Raw genomic sequence first — 23308 nt, forward strand, 5'->3', positions numbered from 1 at the left:
GACACCGGTACTGATGGCCAAATTTCCCTCTGTCCCCTGTTATACTAAAAATAATCAAGAAATTATGATCTTGAGTTTCTTTCTCACCTCCTCCCCCTCTGTTTCACTAATGTTTCTTACATCCCTTCTACATATACTCCTTTATATTCTTCATGTATTTCTCTAGTACTCAGAATTGTAAGTGGGTAAGGTCATTTCAACTACACAAGCAGAAACATGCAAGAACTTGAATCAGAAATAAAGTTGAGTAAACCAACAGGAAACCATTAGATTTTTAATTCTACGGCTGGGCAGCAAAAATTTATTGGAAGCTTCTTCTTTCATATGTCACACAAAATAAAGGATGTAATTATGCTTTAGAATAATTTTCATAATCTTTATTCTCTTGTCTTTTTTACCTGAGATAAATATCTATTTGTTTAAACACTTCAAATGAAGTTTGAAAGACATGCATGTTGTATAACATTTAAATAAAACAACCTGTTTTCTAAGGTCTGCATTTCTAAAGTCTTCTGATCCCATGGAGATAATGGGATAACCCTATTCCACCATGTGAAGAGCTATAATTTGCAAGTGGAATGATATATTTATGGAGATTTTTAAAAATTATAACACTGTTATAACAGTGTCAATATGGGGCATTACTCAATGCATTAAAGCTTCTATCTATCATCTGTCTGTCTATCTATCTGTCTGTCTATCTATCTATCTATCTATCTATCTATCTATCTATCTATCTATCTATCTATCTATGGTATCTGTCTATAGATCTGTCTATGGTATCTATTTACAGTATCCATCTATAGTAACCATCTACAGTATCTGTCTGTCTGTCTGTCTGTCTGTCTATCTATCTATCTATCTATCTATCTATCTATCTATCTATCTATCTATCTATCTATCTCTCTATCTATCTATCGTATCTGTCTATAGTATCTGTCTATGGTATCTATTTACAGTATCCATCTATGGTATCCATCTACAGTATATGTCTGTCTGTCTGTCTGTCTGTCTGTCTGTCTGTCTATCTATCTATCTATCTATCTATCTATCTATCTATCTATCTATCTATCTATCTATCATCAGTTCAAAGCAGCAACATATGTAATGCTCCTGCCTGCTATTATTCTTTACAAGAATAACCCTGTGAGATGGGTTGGAGTAAAGCCACACAGCCACCTTTTATGCCTAAGGGAGGCCTAGAAGTCTCAATTTCCTGGTTCCTAAGCTAGAAACATTGATCTCATCCAAAGTGGTCAAGTGCTAATAATTTTTTCTGAGTCTCTTCACAGAGACTCAGTTGCCTGGGTGCTGTGTGCATGTTGCATTCCCAAGCAGTCAGGAACTCTGATGTTATTACAGTGAAGCAAATAGTGCCAGTTGCATGAGCCATTCCCACTTTAAAAAGGAGAAGGAGGTGGAAGAAGTGGCTGGCAGAATGTGAATGTCTTCTTACTTGATCTCCTTGGCACCATTCATACCTTTGCATAATTCACCATTCCCATGCTGTTATGGGATTGCATCTCAAAGAAACACCTTATAAATAAAGTTTTGCCATGCAGCAGCTTTCTCCAACCTGTTGCCCTTGAGATGTGTTGGACTATAATTCTCAGAGTTGCCAGTCAATACACTTTTTTGGATATGCTGCCTTGAGATTCTGGGAATAAACATCCAGCTCACCTACGGAGCTTCCACATTCGAGAAGTACACTAAGGGGGACTTAAAGGTAAATTGGAAAAAAAAAAACGTGCTAACTTTAGGCTTTTGAAATTAGAGCAATGAAGTAAAAAAATAATGATTCTTTAAGGGTAATTTCTCTTTTGAATTCCAATTTGTTTCAAAAAAGGAAGTCCATCAAAGTTTTTGACGAAGGCAATCCTTGTCTGATGATCGTTGCAAATAATGTGTCCCAGAAGAAAGACCAATGTAACATATTGTTTCAAAGCCTGGCTTGCCTTTGCAGACAATAGAGAATCACAAGTTTCATTTTTGAAAGGCTCCATATGGAACTCTAAAGACAGTCCATTTTTGAAAAAAGAAAAGAAAAGAAATATTGAACCAGATGGTAGATTAAAGGGCTGATGATTACAAGGAAAAAAAAAAAAAAACCCAAAGCAAAGTTTGCTGAGAAAGACAAAAGTACCTAAGATCAAGTGTCATTATTTCTACAGATTATGAGGAACTTAGTCTGAAAGTTTGCAGCTGTTGTTTGAAAGTAAAGCCTTTAAAATGCCCATATGTATTTGTTTCACTACAGAAGGTAACTTGGAAATGATAAAGCAGGCAATTAAAGAAATAATTGCTTCTAGAGTAGACCCTACCAAAGAGTCTAATCTTACTCTTATAAATTCAAATGTATTTGTCTCACCTTTCAGATAGGCCCACTAAAATACAAATATTTCACTAAGAAGCAATTCTAAGCATGCTTATTTTGATGTACGCTTTGGTATAAGCTTTGTTTAAAATGGTGTGAATACATATTTTTTAGATAAAGTTTTGTTGTGTTCACTGCAGTGAATCTACACTATATAAAATACAAAAAACAATTTGCTTCTCTTTATTGCAAGAAGACATGTTCTAGAACCTTTTCACTAGAGAAATCTTTTGTGGTATAAAATATGCATTATCCCCAACACCACAACACTACTACTCAAAAAGGAACAAACCACTCTACATTTTTCCACTTGTAATTGCAAAAATGTAAATAGAGAGAGACATAGGAACACAATTTTGGTCTAGTACATGCATATGTATGTGTGAATATACACACACAGCTAGGTGATAGTATACTTAGCTACTTTGGCAAATCTTTAAAAAATCAAATAGGACCTAGCTAATGTTCAAATAGGACAATATTATTTAGGAAATACCAAAGGTCCAAATTGGAGCAGAAAGTTAAAAAAAATCCCTTGTTTTGGAAGAAGACAATGATAAACCATTTCTGAATCGTTGCCAAAAAGTCACCAGGAATTCATCATACACATCATCACACACAAACACAAACCTGTATTATATTTAATTTCCATCTATGATCAAGAAAGCTCAACATGGTACATACCACAATAATCCTGACTGGCACAAATTAGACTGGGTCTTTTATAACTCTGCAGATATAAGGATAAGTCATATACTACAACTTTTATGGAATCATCAAATATATTCAACTGACAACTATCAAGAAAGAAGAAATTACATGAACCAGCACATTATGTGAATTTACCACAATATGAGTTAATGTGGAAGTTGTGTTTATGGCTTTGATCCTATCATAAATCATTTCTGTGGTGTCATGGTCTCCATCTCTCTCTCTTCCACACAGCAGAAAAACCTCATTTGTTAAATTATTCTTTTGAGCAGCAGGTTTGAAGATATATCATATCATATCATATCATATCATATCATATCATAAAAGTAATATATTCCAGTGTATCATCAGGAATTGATAATACTGTGGAGCAAAACTCAAATATCCATACTGAATTTAAAGCTAAATATAATCCGTCAACACAATCCTTATCATTTTCTGTATTATTATTATTATTAGGGTTGGTCACAGTCAGCCAGATGATTAGACTGGAGTTGGCATTTTTACCCACCTATCAAATCCTTCCCAAGAAGGTGGGATGGATAGATGTTGTTTGATGGTTAAGGAAAGATTTAAAGTAAAGCTGCCTTTTGCGATTGGTGCTCCAGTTGCTTTGGGATTGCACCCAAGATGCCTAGCACTATCTTTGCTTTCTTCTTCTTCTTCTTCTTCTTCTTCTTCTCCTCCTCCTCCTCCTCCTCCTCCTCCTCCTCCTCCTCCTCCTCCTCCTCCTCCTCCTTCTATTATCCTTAATATTGTATTCTACAGGATCTATAGTTGCAGATCAGGCAATGGCCCTGGAAGAAAGTAATTATTGTGGATCATGTGACTCCTGAATATCAAAGAGGAACATGCTTCTTTGAGGAATGCTGATTAATTGAGATAGCTGATGCGTAGTAAGACTGAAAGTCTTCTGACACACAAGACTTATTCCCACTTGTAATTGTAATGTTGCAAAGAAACATCGGCACTTTCAACCCATTTCCTCTTTCTGATACTTCAGTTTTTGTGAAAATGTAAGTTTTTAAGCTGTCTCTGTTGAAACAGAGCTGCTTGCAAATGAATATGGCCTCTTTAAAGATATGCTAATGAGCAAGAGAACGTCAGTAAAATTAAAATAAGTAGTTTCTTTTGAATATAGGTCTGACTTGAATAAGAAAATTAATGTTTGCATTGCGTTATGAACATGCAAATCACTATGTAAGTACTGTTTTAATTATAATTGCTATTAATGATAACAAAATTCCAATGAGTTATAGTGCACCCTATAATTAGATTTTTGAAATAATTAAGTTTCTTCCAATTTGAGTGTCATCCAGGTTATATATAATACATAAAAGAGGCTGATCAGGTAATTAAAAATGTTTTATAAAACCATTGATAGACTTTGCATTATAACAATCTCCAGATTAGCTTAAAATTAAATTGTGCTGGTTTCTTTTGTTCTTAATTCTACATCACTACACTGTGATTATGCCTGCGTTATAAAAATCATAAACATCTCACAAATTTTGGTAGAACAATTCTTTTGAAGAAAGCTTCTATGAAAGTAATTAGCAATTTACTTCAGAGAAAGATCTCCGAGAATGAACTGAAACTGCTCATGGAACTTTGCTGAATTTTTTTTCAATGATTTTTTAAAAATTACCATCACTGTACAGCATTGAAATGAGAATGAACTTTTTTTACTTTCTCCTACAACTGATTCTTTTTAAAAAAATACATATTATTTCAAACTATAAGTAGTCCTCGAATTACAACCACAATTGAGCCCTGTTACTAAGCGAGACAGTTGTTAAATGATTTTTGCCCCATCTTACAACCTTTCTTGCCAAACCTGTTAAGTGAATCACTGCAGTTGTTAAGTTAGTAACACAATTGTTAAGTGAATCTGGCTTCCCCATCGACTTTGCTTGTCAGAAGGCCGCAAAAGGAATCACATGACCCTGGTAAACTGCAACCGTCATAAATACATGTCAGTTGCCAAGCAGTCGAATTTTGATCACGTGACTATGGGGATGCTGCAATGGTCATAAGGCTAAAAAATGGTCATAAATCACTTTTTTTCAATGCTGTTGTAACTTCAACTGGTCACTAATTGAACTGATGTAAGTCAAGGACTGCCTGTAGTTTATGAGGAAATATTTGAATTTAGGTGACCAAAAACAGACAGACTGAAATTCTCAGCTATCTAAGAAAAGACAAGAGGGGGCATACTGATTTCTTCTGTAGCCCGAAGATCTTACGGAGAGTTTGAATTTCCTCTAGCACAGTATGGGAGTTTAGCACTGGATGTCAAAAAGTCAGTCAATAAAAATTTCCTGCCAGCTTTTTTGGCAGGTGAGCAGAAGAGAAAGAACCGTTTGTTGTGGAGCTGTAATTCATGATCTGTCACAGAGATATTTCCAGTTTTATTTATGCTAGGAGCAGGGGAATTGATGGCCCTCCTGAAGTTGCTATAAATCAAAACCAAAAGAATGGGCTTAAATGAAAGAAAAGTGGGTTTTGGTTGAATATCAAGAAAAACTAACTAATGATAATAATGGTTCAACTGCGCTACAGATTGTTTCAGGAAATGCTGGATTTCTGTGGGCCGGACGGCCATCTCTTTTGAAGGGAAGGCACAGTAGGAGTTTCCTGCAGTGGATGGTAGTGGGACTTGGTGATTGGCTAATCTTGATGTTCTGTTCACTCTCTGATTGGCCCCTGCTGGCTGGGAATGCTGGGGATTGTGATTTCAGCACAGAAATGAACATAGTTTCGGCTCAAGCTGTCTCAGTAAATACAAAATGGCAAATCAGTTTACAGAAATGACATTTGATGTTTCCCCATTCTTTGGCTGCTTTAAAACGGCAGTTTAAAAGACATCTGGATTTTGATTAAAATAGATTATTTCCAGTGGGTTACTCATGAAACATTGGTATAATTACTGCAATGCAGTGTTAATTTTTTTGAATATAAATTGATTTCATAGATTGATAATAGATTCTTCTTCCATGCCTAGATCAAATTTTAAACTGCCAGAATAAAGCCACCTTCTTGGCTTTGTCGTTGGTCAAAAATAAGTGATTATTGGTACCTATTTCTAGTAGTAGCCAACATACTAGCAGATGGGCCAGACTCTGTGTTTCCCCCACATTCACATAGTGTATTGTTATCCGCTAAGAGCCTCCATTTGAGCATATTAGTTATAGCCTTAGGCACTCCAACTCTCAACCTATTTAGGGACCTCCAAGTAATATAAGGGAAGTTGGATCCTTCAGCCATATCCTCCTTTAAAGTTATTCCTTGCTCCAGTGCTTTTTTTGTCATAGAACGCACTGGAATGGAGTTTCAGCACCCTTTTTTGACAGATTTTTCCAAGTTTTAAAAGTAACTTTTGAAAATTTGATGTTTCGTCCACGTGGACTTGAATCGCCTTGTCAAGAGTAATAAGTCATTGGCAAAATCGTTAAAATAGTGCATGCGGGTTGCTTGTGTGTCAAGGCCAATGCATGCATACTTCGTCTGCACTGGTTGTGAGGGTGCTGCTTGGCTTGTGTCACTGCTCAGCTTGTGATTGGTTGTGTGGTTGTGCACTGAGTGCTTACTGCGGGCAGTGGCCGTTATGTTTCGTTACACAACTGACATGTGGGTGTGTGTACAGTGATTGACTCTGTGCAAAAGAGACATAATTTCTTTATTTTGAAAATCTTGTTTTAATTTTATATATTGAAAATCTTGTTTTAATTTTTAGTTTAAAATTTACTTTGAACATTTGCCTTAAATACAATAAATTAAATGTATGTTAAGAACTGAATACATAATTTTTTTAAATAAAAGATTAACAAGATATGAGTTATGGCACCTTTTTTCTTACAAAAAAAGCACTACCTTGCTCGATGGTCTCATTCCTCCATTTTTAAATTCTATTTTGTTCTTGTGTAACCTCAAGAATGTTTGTTCCTGCCATCTGTTCCTAGATCTGATTCGGTGGGCATGGGGCGTCTCTCCTTTCAGAGGATATCAAGGATCATTCTCTTGCTTAGTTCTCTCAGCATCGCTGCTACTTCTCTCCTGATCTTAGGTGGGGCAATGCCCAGTGAGAGGATATATTTTCTCAATTGGTGTAGATTTAAGACAACCTTTCACTAAGCATACTGCTTCATTGACGGCAATATCAACTTGTTTCACATGTGCAGATGCACACTACATTGGAGCAGCGTACTGGTAGTCCTCAGTTTATGACCACAATTGAGCCCAAAATTTCTGTTGTTAAGTAAGACCTTTGTTAAATGAATTTTGCCCCTTTCTTGCCTCAGTTGTTAAGTGGATCAATGTAGCTGATAAATTAGTAATCGAGTTGTTAAGTGACTCTGGCTTCCCCATTGACTTTGCTTGTCAGAAGATCGCAAAAGGTGATCATAGGGCCTTGGGACACTGCAACCGTCATAAATATGAACCAGTTGCGAAACATTAGAATTTTGATCACATGACCATAGGGATACTGCAAAGGTTGTAACTGTGAAACAGGGTCATAAGTCACTTATGCTGTGCTGCTGTAAATTTGAACAGTCACTAAATGAATTGTTGTAAGTGGAGGACTACCTGTACTCTGTTTCAGAGACACTCAAGGCCAAAGCTGATGTGCGCAACATTGAGCTCCCCATGTGTAGTAGATAGGTAGATAGGTAGACAGCAGACAGACAGACATAGACAGGCATGTGCTACTGATATTTTGTTGGATATGTCACTGCATTCATGTTTCTTTAACTATAAATATGTTGGGGGTAACAAACATTTATAAGAGAAAGGTGTTTTTATATATTTAAGCAATTTGTACATATATCTATTGATTGGTAATATAAATCTAAGTGGTATGCTTATGATGATATGCATTTAATTTACTTGTGAATGGTTTTGAAAATAATTTGGAAAGTGATAAACAGGTCCACATATTAGTGAGGAAAGATTAAGCTCCTCCTTATCTATAGAATCAGCCAACTAGATGATCTAGAGATAAATTCCTTGGAATACCTGTACTTCTGGGAAATGAGGAGGAATGAAGCTACTGCTTTACAGCAGCCTCCAAACAGAAATCAGATTAGTCCCTTCCCTAACATTATTCGGGAGAATGTTAAAAAAATGAACTATTTTAGAGATTATTCTCTTGAGTTTATGGACCGTGCCATCTTTCATTTATATTTTTTTCCTTATTTTGTTTTATTGTATCATTAAATTGTACACAGTTTTTGAGATTTACAGTGAATGCTTTTTTTTATATTGTCTAGGCCAGGGGTAGGCAACCTCGGCTCTTTTATGACTCAGGAATTCTGGGAGTTGAAGTTGAGGTTGCCTATCCCTGGCCTAGGCAGTCAAGAGTCATTACAATGAGGTAGGATACCTATGAGATGAATAAATAAAATATAGTTGATTTGGGACTGCAGAGAAATGATATTTCTGGGTCCCATTTTCTTGGTCAGGATTTCTCTGCACTTCAAAAAAGGAAATATTTTCTAATATTTATCCCTTTTTTTTCTCTTTATTTTCTAGTTTAATTTTGTGGGCAAACTCCTTGGTCCAAGAGGAAATTCCTTGAAAAGGTTACAAGAGGAAACGGGTGCAAAAATGTCTATCCTTGGTAAAGGTTCGATGAGAGACAAAGCCAAGGTATTGTACCCAAGTCTTAATTTCCAATCTTATCAAACGAAGAGGAAAACAGTTCAAAATATTATTCTTGGAACATTATACCTTTTAAAATAAAATCAGTATAGAAATTTTGAGCACCACCTGCTGTGGTTAATGGGCTACACTCCAGGGGTAGTCAACCTTGGCTCTTTTATGACTCATGGACTTCAATTCCCATAATTCCTGAGCCAGCATGGCTCAGCTTGGAAACCTCTCCCTTTCCCCTCAGCATGGCTGACTCAGGAATTCTGGGAGTTGAAGTCCACGAGTCATAAAAGAGCCAAGGTTGACTACCCCTGGGCTACACTGAGACCAGATAAATGAAGGGTTTGTGTGTCTATGGAGATTCTCAGTCATCCAGGCAATAGTTCTCCCAAAGGTCCTTTTTCATGAGGCAACTGGACTTTCTTGTTTTCCTTTGAAGACGTTTTGCTTCTCATCCAAGAAGCTTCTTCAGTTCTGACTGGACCATTCCCCATCATCCAGTCAGAGCTGAGGAAGCTTCTTGTATGAGAAGGGAAACCTCTTCAAAGCAAAACAAGAAAGTCCAGTTGCCTCGTGAAAAAGGACCTTTGCGAGAAGGGTTTGTGCATTCATCTGCCGTTGACGCTCATTAGGTGCTGTAGTGCCTTCATTATGCCTCACTTTAATCCAACTTACAGGATGGATTGCAGTGAAGATAAAATGGAAGGGACCCCAAAATATGCACCATTGCAATTAAACGATGCCTTTATGCTGCATACTTGTACTATTATTATTAGTGCACAACAGCAAGGTATATAAGATCTTACTGGGTTTGCAGGTATGCTTTTAGAATTCCTATTAGTTGAAATAAATTATAGGTAAAAGGTAAAGCTTTCCACTGTCCAGTCACGTCCAACTCTAGGGGCAGTGCTCATCTCCATTTCCAGCTGAGGAAGCCAGCGTTGTGCGAAAGCACTTGTGTGGTCATGTGCCTAGAATGACTATACACCAAGGCACACAGAATGCTGTTACCTTCCCACTATTTATCTACTTGCAGTTGCATGCTTTCAAACTGGAACTGTATTAAAATTTCTTGAAATTTGTAGCAGATAATATCAGCCTGAAGATTTTCTTTGGGTTCGGTTGCATCAAGGTACTTCAAAATACTCAGAAGCATGAATTACAGGTAATCGTTGACTTATTTAACAAGATTTTTGTTTTAACAATGGTGTTCCCATAATCACATGATCAAAAAGCTTGGCAACTGGAATGTGTTTACGACAACTGCAGGGTTGTCCCAGGGTTATGTGAGTGCCATATAGAACATTCTCAGGGGGGTTTCCTACACACAAAGTCAATGGATTTGCTTAACAACCAGATGATTTCCTTAACAATAGAACAAAAAAAGGTCGTAACATTGGGCACAACTCACTTAACAACCACATTGCTTAGTGACAGAGGCTCTGGCCCCAATTGTGGTTTTAAGTTGAGGACTATCTGTACAGCATCTCGTCTCAATTAAGTTTAAAGCAATGCAGTCTGTCTGTCTGTCTGTCTGTCTGTCTGTCTGTCTGTCTGTCTGTCTGTCTATCTATCTATCTATCTATCTATCTATCTATCTATCTATCTATCTATCTCCCTCTCTCTAAATTACTCAATGTAGTTTCCAAATCAATAAATTAGTTACTTAATCCTGCCCTCAAGATTACAATTACAATAACACAAAAGGAAAAATGATGATGTGGAGGAAAGAGAAGTAAACAAATTCATTATAGGGTTCTTAGTTCATATAAATATCTTGGTTTTCCCCTTTATGGAAGGAGAAAAGGTGATAGAAGTAGCTTCTCAAGAAGAATAATGTTGTCCTTCCTTTACGCCAGTCTTTCTGCCCCAGCCTGGTTACTTACCCCTGGGCTTTCCCACCTATTCCTTCCATTATATTGCTACTCAATTGTGGATTTTGTTCAAGGTGATGGCAACATATCTTAATGCAGAACCATTGATATTTATTTATTAATTTTACTCACTCATTTGGATTGTTACATACCAGGCCCAGCATGTTTATCTCTTTCACTCAATTATTACTGACATTGTAGTGGTTCCTTTCTATCTTTCTGTCAACCTTGTCATTTATCTCAGCAGTTAAAACATCATCATAAGAGATATAACAATTGCCTTAAGAGACAGGGAGAAAAGTGAATCATTAACTTCTTCCTGCTGCAGCATGATCCAGAATTGCCATTTTATTCAAAACGAAGGTCTCTGTGTGTCTGAGCCTATGTGGATATATAGTATATGTGTGTTTATGTGTGTGTTTGTACACATTGAGGCATGTATTAACATAATGAGACATCCTGTGTAGTATTGTTACTGAAAGTGGATAGATATTTGCAAATTCACCCAGCCAACATTTACAAAGTAAGGACTGCTTTGTAAAAAGGCAAATAAAGTAAACTAGTCACCTGCAGTTACAGCTGCTATGGAATAGCTAGCAATTTGGTGGTGTAGTGAGTAAATACTGGCCAATTATATGAGAAATAAGTTTGTGTCATTTGCTTCCCTGTTCTTTGACTGAAACATAGCTATTTAGGATAGTAAAAATACTGTCCTATTGTCTGCACAGGCAAGAAAACATCTTGGGCCAGACCCCAAAATGTGAAGTTAATATTGGTCCTAGCATATATATCCAAAGCTAAATGATGACTTTTTGAACTATTGTTGTTGAATATGTCATAATGAGTAGATATATACATAGCATCTAGCCATGATGATTGGTTCACATATCACATTAAGCCATAATGGGATGTGTGTGTTTTTTGGTTTAGCGTGATATTTTCATAGAAGCAGTGAATAAAACACGGTTTATTTTAGTAAGTGCAAGTTTACTAAACCCAATTGTGGCTTACTGTAATTTGCTACAATACCCTGGTTTCTTTTCAAGTCAAATGTACTATGTCCTGTAAAGTACTATAAAAATATATGATTTGTTGGTAATTTCTTTTCTTATTCTGGCTTGATTTTGTGTCCTCGAGTTCATGGACATATACAAAGCACAAGGTGCTAGGTACAAAAGCAGAGCTAAAAAGGAAGGGAAGAAACATTGTCCAAGCAAGTAATGATTTTGTTAATTATCTGGACGCAGTGTTTCTCAACCTTGGCAACTTTACTATGTGTGGACTTCAACTCCCAGAATTTTGGGAGTTGAAGTCCACACATCGTAAAGTTGCCAAGGTTGAGAAATACTGAAATTCTGGAGGACTGATAATGATTGTTTAACAATTCATAGTAAAAAGAACCAACTTCAAATAAAATAAAAATGGGGAGTGTGATGTAGAAGTTAGGGCATGGAATTAGAACTGGGGAGATCTAAATTCAACTTCCATTCAACAGTAAATTTGGCCCAACTGTTTTTCTCCAAATTACCAGGGATATAATTGGAAGAGGGAAGAGACATAAACACTTCCCTGAGTTCCTGATAAAATGGGAAATACAACTGTAAAGACTAATTGATAGATGAAGTACAGTTAATCCTCAATTTATGACCACAATTGACCCCAAAATTTCTATTCCCAGTGAGTTTTACCCCATTTTACCACTTTTCTTTCCACAGTTGATAAGTGAATCACATCAGTTGTTAAATTAGTAACACAGTTGTTAAATGTATCTGGCTTCCTTATTGACTTTGCTTGTCAGAAGGTTGTAAAAAGTGATTACAAGATCCCCGGAAACTATCATAAATATGAACCAGTTACCATGCATCCAGATTTTGGTAATGCAACAGTCGTAAGTGTAAAAAATGGTCATAAGTCACTTTTTTCAGTGCCATTGTAACTTCAAGCAGTCACTAAGCAAACGGTTGAAACTCAAGGACTATCTTTATCTGGGTAGATGATGTTTGAGTACAATCCATTGGAAAACTCTTTGACTTTTAAAGCAAAAACTACATTGTAAGCATGGATGTGCCGTTCTCTCTTGCTAACAGCAGGTTATGTGTAAAATCTGAGCTACAGTGTTATACAAAGTTCAGGATCCATCTCCAGCTGACTCGTGAAAATCACACATTGGTTCTTTACAAGAAAATAAAATGGCAGTTCCAAACTTAGCATTTGTTACTCTAGAGACTTTTGAAATAAGTGAAGCTGCAGAGAAGCCTTACCAAAAAGAAGAGATCCATCCACCTGCGTTCACCATCTGATTTATTCACGAGAAGCATATCATATAATTCAACTCAAGATTCATATTAAGGGCCAGCCTTCCCATTAGATAAAGAGAAGTCAGCATATTTTCTGTCCCACATTTGGGCAGCAAATTATTAGGTATTCTGTTCTTACAGTTTTACTAAAACGATGAACAAAGAGGATGATGCTTGGGTTTTCTCTCCATGCAGCACAGTAACATGGGTGACCTTGGATGCTAGACTGCTTGACTTGAATGATAAGAGTGTCCCATTTGCTATTCTGTCACAAGCAATGGGAAGCCTTGAACTGACCCTGTTGTCTGTTACTGCAAAGGGTATCCAGAGAGTTCAACATGGAACAGAAAGGGATTGCCTTTAGAAAAAACATAAAAAGGATGGACATTTGGAGGGAAATGCAAAACGTCTCTTTCCCTTAGCCTAAACTAGCAACATGGCAATCAATGTATAAATGTTGATGCCTTTCTAAATAATGTAATTCAAACATTTTAAGGACTAAATTGCAGAGTTTGTTCATGAATTCACTGCAGTTTGTTTAACATGATGGAACCATGCCCAGTGGAGCAGGAGAGAATTGTACCCTTTGTAAAACAGCAGCCAGTATCAACACGAGTCCTTGGACAGACTGAAATAATAGGCACTTCCATCTTGTCTCTTGTGCTGTATGACACTTGTCATTTCTTGACCAGAATAGCCTTACAAAACTCTCCCAAACTTCTTCTTTGGTAGTTAAATGTCCTGTGACTAAATAACTCTTCTTCCCACTCTTCTTTCTTCTCTACCTGCATCTTGCTTCCTTATCTCCTTACAAAAGGATTTCAAGCAGTCTGGAAGAACCTGATGAAAGGAAGCAATTGAAACCATAAACACAAGTGAAATTTGATTACAGTTGGAATTATATATAGCCATCGTTGCTTAGGAAACACTTGTGAATAGTGAATAGTGTTTTCCAAGGTTGCAATCACTCGCAATAATATTTGCAACTGTGTTTTGCAAGGTAACACCTTAGGTTAGTAATTATGTGGCATTCAATATGCACATGTATATGCAAATAAATAATTGTTTTAATCAACTCAAATAAATGATATTATTCTTGCCCATCAAATACTAGCTGTGACTGACAGTTATACTTCTCTATATTTTGTTACATAGTTGCGCTTAAACTGGGTAGCAAAAGATTTATTTGTTTTGAATGGGTCAGGGGTGTCCATCTGCCAGCCCACAGGCCGGATGCATCATAGCGAAACCCGGCCCACCCCATTGCCGGCAATGGCAAAAATGTCACAATACGTCACGACACGTCACGTGACGTTGCCACCCCTGGAATAGTGGTTGAAACATAAGTCTATTCATGCATACATGTGACAAAGTTTGACTATAAATCCCAGAGTATGATTGTTTTTGATGAAAGACAGAAATTATTACCAAAGGTTGAAGAAAGATTTTCAGTGTGAGACTGGCCATATTTGGTGGTATCAAGAAGAGATCTGAAAAGAACTGAAAATAATTAGAATAAAAGGAAAAGTATAGGAAGAAAAAGCACAGGTTGTACAATAAAAAGTATTAGGAGATAGACACCACAAAATTATTGATCAGTGGAATTAAAATGAATGCTACAAATGCCGATGTAAAAAAATAGATGATTTTAAATAGTGGTAAGGCGGTAGAATTTGATGGTTTTCATAACCAGTTTGTCTAGTGGTTAAAGCACTGGGCTAGAAAGCAGAAGATGGTGAGTTCAAGTCCTGCTTTAGCATGAAAGCTGGCTGGGTGACTTTGGGCCAGTCACTCTCTCATAGCCCAACTCATCTAAAGGGCTGTTCCCTTCTATTTTCAGAAAAATAGGAGGGAACAAGATATGTTGGATATGCTCGTCACCTTAAGTAATTTGTAAAAATAATACAGGCAGCATACAGATAAATAAATAATGTCAATTTCTCATGAAAGTTCAGATCAAACTTGAGTTTCCTCCTGAATATGTTCCAAATGAATCTTCCAGCTTTAATGGGAGGGAAAAACCTGACAAGTAAAATAGGAAGCAGGTCTCTCTGAAGATACTAAGGGAACAAGATATTTAGAATTTCAGTTCAAAAGATAAAGCAAATATATAGGTTAAAACCCTAAGATTCATATTAATATCATAATTTTTATAGTGGAAATCTAGCAATTTGACCATCGCATAAAAACATTAATGTGTTATCAACCAATTTATTTATTTATGAGACTTATATACCGCTTTAAGTGCGAGCACTCTCTAAGTGGTGTACACCAGTAAGCAATGTATATATATATTTACATTGCCCCCAACAATCTGGGTCCTCATTTTACCTACCCCAGAAGGATGGAAGGCTGAGTCAACCTTGAGCCGGTGAGATTTGAACCGCTGACCTGCTGAACACAGTCAGCTAAAGTGGCCTGCAGTACTGCACTCTAACTGCTGCGCCACCTCGGCTCATTAATAATAGGAGAATCTCCACAACTATATATCAATTTTGGAATAATATTCATTTTGATGCTAATGTACATACCTGAGAACCATCTAATTAGTGCAGTCTTAAACTGTATCAGTGTGTAAATCTCATGGTCACATAAAACAATGCTCTTAAATAGCACCCAGATTTCATATGAATTGATCACAAGGATTACTAATTAGTGTACCACAACATCTTTGGCAAGCATGCCAAGTAACTTCCATGATACTAAAATCCAAAATTTGAAGTCAACTTCAAGCCCACCTATTATCATGTTCAACATTTGTTATAAAATATTGGCATTTATGTATGAGTTAGTTTACTTTACAGTCTAGCCCTTTTCCTTTTTAACAAATGTAAATTGTTTCACCCAAAGCACATCTGCAGCAAAGACAATATTATAGAAAGGCAATATGAAAAAAAATATTGTGCCCAGTTACATTGTGGACACAGTTTTTATTACAGCTAATTGATTTAAAGGTATAAAGTAAATGAAACTTCAAAGGAACTTGTTAATAACTAAGATTCCTTCAATTTCACTTGAAGTTGGAAGACTCCAGTTCCTTTAATAGTTGCAAAACCAAAATCATTTTACATAGGAAGTCCAAATTCTTGTCTTCTCTTACATTTGCCCTCTATTCTCACTAAATTCTGAATGTGTCTGAAGAATGGCTTAATTAAAGCTACACCAGAAATTTAAATAAACTAAAATAAAGTAATGCAGGTGGAGGGAGTCTGAAATATAGAAAGAGAAATATGAATAAACAGTTGACATTTTATGGTCCTGGTTGGCTAGGAGCTCTCTGAGAAGCATTAGTCTTTCTTCTCTTGAAATGCCATCCCCATCTGCATTTCTGCAGAATCATAATTTATAGTCCAGGATATCTCATTTATCTGCCCTGAACTCCACAAACATTTACTTCTGATATTGCAGTGTTTTGTCTTATTACTGTTGTTTTCCAACTTTTTCATATAGATGAATGGAGAAAAGGCCATTTCAAATTATTTGGAGCAATTATGTTAAAGCTTCCTCTGTGCTGTGTTTATCTGTACTCTTGAGAACCATGATAAATACTTTTAATATGCCTTAGTAGGTTAGTGTTACAAGAAATTTTTGCTCTTGCCACTACAGAGACTGAATTACATTAAATTACAGTGCAGACAATTAAATAGAATAATAATATAAAAAAACCTTCAAACTCTGAGTAACAGCAATTTCAAGTCCTCTGCAATTCAGATTCTTGATCAACATAATAGAGAAGCTGTGAGTGGAATTTAGATATGTAACCCAGATATGTGTTTGTAATATCTCCATGAGGGATTAATGTTCTCTCCCCTTATTCACAGACATTGATTAGCTTCCAAATTATTTTTCTTATTGATTGCCATTGTACAATAACATCCCTTCTTCATATATCTAACCAGGATCAATAAATCTTTATAGTTAGAACTTCATTTTGGCCCAGTTATGTTACAATCAGCAGTAATTTTTCATTGTTCAGTAACAGTTTTAAAGAAAGTGTGTTGCTTCATCTTGTAGTCATTTTTAACTAAGGGAAAAAAATTAGCTTCCTTGCAGTTAATTGTGTATATTCTCAGACATGAGCGTATTTCTCAGGAAAACTTTGTGTGACTTATCATTTCATTTCTGAAGATACAGGGACAACTGAGGTGTCCCACATTAATGCAATCTTTAAAAGCTATTAACATAATTTCATGTACTTTTTTAATGATTAATTTCTCATCCACAATATAATGAGCAATAACTGGGCAATGTTGGTAATTCTCTTGTCCACTTTTTGATTAACTGATTCACATGTGCCTTCAAGTCGTGCAAACTACATACAGATAGCCCTCGACTTATGACCACAATAAGCCCAAAATTTCCATTGCTAAGCAGGACAGTTGTTAAATGAGTTGCACCCCATTTTACGATCTTTTTTTGCCACAGTTGTTAACAGAATCACTGCAGCTATTAAGTGAATTATTCAGTCATCAAGCAAACACGGCTTCCCCCATTGACTTTGCTTGTCAGAAGCCAGATGGGAAGGTTACAAATGGTGATCCTATGACCCTGGGACAGTTCAACTGTCATGAATACATGCCAGTTGCCAAGTGCCTGAATTTTGATCACATGAACATGGGGATGCTGCAGTGTTGTGTGGAAACCAGTCATAAATCGCTTTTTCAATGCCTTTGTAACTTCAAATAGTCATTAAATGAATGTTTGTCATTCAAGGGCTACCTCTAGTTGGATTTAATTCAAAAACTACCTATCGTTAGATTTTCTCCATGATACTCTAACCTAATCCTTCAGGTCTTCCAACATTGTACGCATTGCCTATTTTCAAAAGCAGTCAACCCTCTAGTTCAGTGGTTCTCAACCTTCTTAATGCCGTGACCCTTTAATACAGTTCCTCATGTTGTGGTGACCCCCAACCATTAAATTATTTTCGTTGCTACTTCATAACTGTAATTTTGCTACTGTTATGAATCGTAATGTAAATATCTGATATGCAGGATGTATTTTCATTGTTACAAATTGAACATAATTAAAGCATAGTAATTAATCACAAAAACAATATGTAATTGTATATTGTGAAATATTTATTTCTAATTACAAATAAATGAAATTTTGGCACTGTAGTCCAAGGACTTCAAGTCAGATACCCTCTTCTTTTAAATATTCAAATGCATTGTGCAAAAAAATAATGGTAATCCTGTGAATTATGTTGAATTTTTATCATTTTTGATGCTGACATTTGATCGGAATTGCAAATTAATGGTGGAGAATTAGGCCCCAAGCCTCTGTAAGGTATGCTCATACCTGGCAAGGAAAGATGAATCCATATAAAACTTCCAAGGAGAAAGATAGCAATTAATTAGCCCCTACTCCAATTTAACTGACGAGGACCACCATAATTTCTCCACAGCCTGCCAATGCTCGCTACTCCGGCGTTTTGCATCCAAGTCAGAGAAGTTTTTTCCTCCAAGCAGGGAGAAAGAAGGATCTGCTCTCAAGAGTTAAGCCTGAGTGGCAGAAACCCCATGTGCGGTTGCCCTTCATCCATGCTCCTTTCACTCCAATGGGAGGAAAGGAGCTGAAGAATGTGAAACGAGAGCCCGGCCCCTTCCTTTCTCGCTCACAGTATCCCTCCTTCCTGCCTGCACTCACACAACCCTCTTAACTTCAAGTGTCTCCGAAGAGAGTCAGCTCAAAGTTACAATTGATGGGTTGTTGTTCCTCTTCATCTTTTGTGTTTCGTTTGAAGCACCATTGTACATAGTTTCACCTTCGGGACTTCCCCCCTGCTCTCGGGATTTGCTCACGGTGCCTTCATGCCGCGTATTGTCCCACACTTCCTTTTGTGCAGCACTCACGCCTAAAGACCTTGGGAGGGACAGACCGGAAAGATGAGGGACACCGCTCATGCGGCTTTTTTGCAGCTCCAGCAAAAGAACCTGGGGGAAGCAGCCCCAACGACAACGTCCCTTCCACCACCACCCAATCCTCTTCTCGGACATCGCAGCCACGTGAAAAACCAGCAACCCTCTGTCTCCGCAGGCCAAGGGGTGCAGGATGAAACAAATTTTGGTCAAAATATGCCTTCCACGAGGAAACGCTTACCTTGAGATGCTTTTTCTATTGCCCCATCTATCAGCTTTTCTATGGGCGTGAGAATATTGAGGGGGGGCTCTATATTTTTCTACAGATACAATTTCGCTGCACAATAAAAAAATGGTTAGAAATCCTGTCAAGTCATGTAATTGATTGAATTATTTCCACCCCTCTTTTCCTCCTAAACTCCCCCCCCCATTTTAGAACAACAGCAGCTTTTTTTCATTATGTCAGACAAAAATGGCTGATGACAGAGAGGAGGATCGCGGCTGCCATTGCCAGGGAATGCTTGGCTCTCCTCACCGCTACTGTGGCTGCAGAGGCTTCAGCCGCAAGGCGAATGCAAAGGTTGATTAGGGTCTGGTATCTCCCAGTCATGTCTTGAATGTAGGAGGATATCTCTTCCTGATTCCTCCCTTCTCTTCCCCCTCCTTTTTCCTACTTCTCCAGGCTAGGAAAGTCTATAGTGTCTCGGTTCCTAAGACCATTGGAAATATGTATTTTCTGATGGTCTTAGGCGACCTCTGTGAAAGGTTCATTTGACCCCCAAAAGGGTCATGACCCACAGGTTGAGAACCGCTGCTCTAGTTGGATTTAATTCAAAAACTACCTATCGTTAGATTTTCTCCATGATACTCTAACCTAATCGTTCAGGTCTTCCAACATTGTACACATTGCCTATTTTCAAAAGCAGTGAATTCCAGAAGATCCATATTTCCTGATTTTGAACCTTTTTAACAAATCAAATTTACTTTATTCAACAGAACTAGTCCATAAGCCGAGAGCACCTTGTCTCAAATCTTTTATACCCTTCTCCTCTCTCTTAATCACATCCAGTAGTTGGTTTAATATGCTGTCCCCCAATCCAAGAGGCATTATAAAATATAGTATAGGTAGTCCTCGACTTACAATTATTCATTTAAAGATTATTCAAAGTTTACAACATCACTGGAAAAAGTAAGTTATTATCATTTTTCACACATATGACCATTGCAGCATCCCCCTGGTCACGTGACCAAAATTCGGATGCTTGGCAACTGGCATGTATTTATGATGATTGTAGTGTCTTTGGATCATGTGATCCCCTTTTGTGACCGTCTGAAAGGCAAAGTCAAAGGGGAAGCCAGATTCACTTAAGAATTGCAATGAGTTGCTTAACAACTATGGCAAGAAAGGTCGTAAAATAGAGCAAAACTCATTTAACAACTGTCTTGCTTAGCAATGGGAATTTTGGGCTCAGCTGTGATCATAAGCTGAGGACTACCTATAGAGTAGTTTTTTTCTGTTATATAGCTAATGTCAATTCTGCCTTATTAACAAGCCAACTGAATAGTGTTCTCCTAATAGCTTATTGCCAGGCACATTAAGGTTTAGCAATTAGTGAATTTCCTTCAGTAGTGATTAAAAATCCACCAGTTTCTCTCTCTTATGTGGGATCTGGCTGTGGTCCTAGGAGGTACTTTCTGATGTATGGTTAGAGCAGTGAAACTAATCATCTAACATACATGATGATGGAGTGAGGGGAAGGAGGATCCCAGTAAGGCCTTGGTCATTGGAAGTGACTGATCCATGGGGTGGGGGGGAGGAGACAGGCTGTAACCTCCATCTTCCTAATCTTTGGACTGGGCCTGGGAAGATCCCAGTAAAGCAAGAGAGGATCTCCTCATGCAACCAGCCAATATGCTGCATTCTCACAGGATGCCAAGACCTCTGCTTGGGTAGTTAAGATACCTGAGTTCAGCCACAATGCAAGAAAATCTGGTTCTATATATATATGTATATCCCCATATTTAATTTCTGAGCCTCTTTCTCTTCCTGTTTTGTGACAGTCTTACATCTCATTTCTCATGCTGACCTGGTCAGTGTTTATATAACGATCAAGTCGCACTCTCTTCTTGTAAACTTAAGCCTCACATAAAATACCACGTTCCTCACAAGGAACATAGATATTGACTTCCATTGCTTAAGCCAATTGAGGAATTTACAAAATACCAAGGAGAACAAGTCAGAAAGAATCACAGAATTCTTTGTAAGGCTTTTAATGATTGTTATTGTTTTCAATAATGGTTTTGTTATGTTTTTGGCTGTTTTGTTGGGTTATTTTGTCATTTTAAACTTTAAACTTTAGAGACATGTACATGGGGTGGGCAGCTATATAAATTTACCAAATAAATAAATAAAAAGATAAATAAATTATAAAAAACTGTTTTGATTATTGACAGTGGAGAATTGTACATCATGCCTCTAACTCCATGTCCATGCTGGCTGGGGAATTCTGGGAGTTGAAGTCCACAAGTCTTAAAGGTGCCATGCTTGGAGACCCCTGGTATAAAGACTACTGCCTTGGGCAGGGAGTTGGACTAAAAGACCTCCAAGGTCCCTTCCAGCCTTATGCTTCTATGATTTCTGTAATGTAAAACCTTCCAAGCAGTGGCCTATAGGAGAAAGGACCAACAATAGAACAATAATATTCCATGTTCTTCTTACATATTCAAAGTAGCATTATTATTCACAGCATAATTTGATTCACAAACATTATTATAGAACAGAACATTCTCTAAATTTAAATAGTGGTGCTTTTTAACACTGTGAAACTTACTCTCTGTCACATTGCAAAATACCCAAGTTAGAGAGCTGACTTTGGCAGATGAGTAGAAAATTGCATGTCTCTGCAGTTTTGGTTGCTGATTTCTACCATGGCTCCTCAAAGAAAATGAAAGCAAATGTACTTTCATTTCGAAAGAAAAATAGCACTAGCTGACAGTAGAAGGGCTATTGGACTGAAGAGCAAACTTTGTATTCTGTTTTCATGGAGCCTCAAACACTACCTATGAAAAGCCTTTGGTTTTTGAATAATAGTTGTATTAAACACTACTAGAATATCTGACATCTGATATCCAAAGAAAGATAATTCTGAATTTATAGAAATGCCACCCAAAAAGAATGATTAGACAGAAAGTTGTAAACCTGAACAAAAATCTTATGTGGAATTTTCCAGTTTTCTGTAGTTTCCTTTTCCTGTCAACTAAAATTGTTCTCTCACACTGAAACCAACCCTGGCAATTTCTCCCCCACAAACAAATATTAGGGAAAAATTAAATGAGTGATATTAATTGAATTGATCAATACTGATTAAAATTAATTTTACAGATATACATGCATCATGTGTATAAACAACCCTCTTGCATACATATGTACGCACAAAAATATATTGCAAGAGAGAGATTATAGAAATGTGTAAGCATAATAAGCATAAACCTCTGTGTCCTTACTCTAGCATAATTTCTTTTGAGTCCAGGGGCTCTTATTCTCAGCTGAATATGTAAGCTGCTACTATGGTGAAAATGGATTTGCTTAACACAGCCTATTTTAGGAAGAGGTCTTTTTGCAACCGAGCTATTTTTTCTTTCCATTTGCAAAAACTAAATGGATTAGTAAAGGTTTTCTGATGAGCAGCAAACATAAGTGACCCTACACATGATTTGTAATAAATCCTATTGAGCTGTATAGCTCTCAACCATGGGATTTTTAGTCCTATTCAGTCTCAACCTCCTGGCATTCTCCATGTCACCTGTATGTGTAGACCTGATTTACCAACCAATTTTCCTTTATGTGAAAAGTTTCCAGAAGTACGGTAGATATTTAATCCAGTTTTGCTCCCCGTGATATGAAAAAGACATTGAGACTCTTTCTAGAGTACAGAGAAAAGCCACAAAGTTGATTAAGGGACTAGAGGATGAAACATATGAAGAACTGTTGCAGGAATCATGTAATAAAAAGAAGGACTCATTTTATGTATCCGGTTCTTAGGCAATTGACGAAGATACATGATGAACGTAATCTCTTTATTGATCTTCTCCTTACAACCAAGTAAGAACCAAAAGGCACGCAGGCCTTTTATAGAGTCCTGAACCTGGACAGTATCAGCCAATAAAAAGCTGGCTGTTTTTGCGCCTTATGCATGCGCACAAGGCTGGCGACAGCCAGACTGGTCCCGGGCAGCTTTTGGTCTGCCCAGGACCGTTTGCAAGATTTCTGAGCCTGCTGAATGCTTCAGCAGGCTCAGGACACAACACCCCTCCCCCCTAGATAAAACAATATACCTTATGATGTAACAGCACAGGTACATGTGTTCAAGGGACTGGGGGTTATTGGAAATCACATTAGTCTGCACACAGGCAGAACACTCTTACATTACTACTTCTTATAAAAGAAATACAACAAATAATAAGTTGAAGGTAACACTCCTCCACTGAGTGCTTGCTCTAAATCATGTTTAAGGACCAGTAAGGTTCCCTTAGAATTGA

At 37.2% G+C, this 23308-nt stretch overlaps 1 protein-coding gene across 1 annotated transcript in view; it reads left to right on the forward strand.

Moving 5' to 3' along the window:
• The window catches only part of KHDRBS2 (KH RNA binding domain containing, signal transduction associated 2), a gene marked incomplete at its 5' end in the record, with an annotated part of 306097 nt that overhangs the window by 65978 nt on the left and 216811 nt on the right, over positions 1-23308 (forward strand). Inside the window, one exon of the mRNA XM_039320274.1 lies at positions 8618-8734. Within this exon, the coding sequence (XP_039176208.1) occupies positions 8618-8734 (117 nt within the window). The remainder of the gene's footprint in view (positions 1-8617; positions 8735-23308) is intronic.

The sequence above is a fragment of the Crotalus tigris genome, unplaced genomic scaffold (assembly GCF_016545835.1).
Source record: "Crotalus tigris isolate CLP2741 ecotype Arizona unplaced genomic scaffold, ASM1654583v1 scf7180000023635.1308423, whole genome shotgun sequence".
Lineage (NCBI taxonomy): Eukaryota > Metazoa > Chordata > Lepidosauria > Squamata > Viperidae > Crotalus > Crotalus tigris.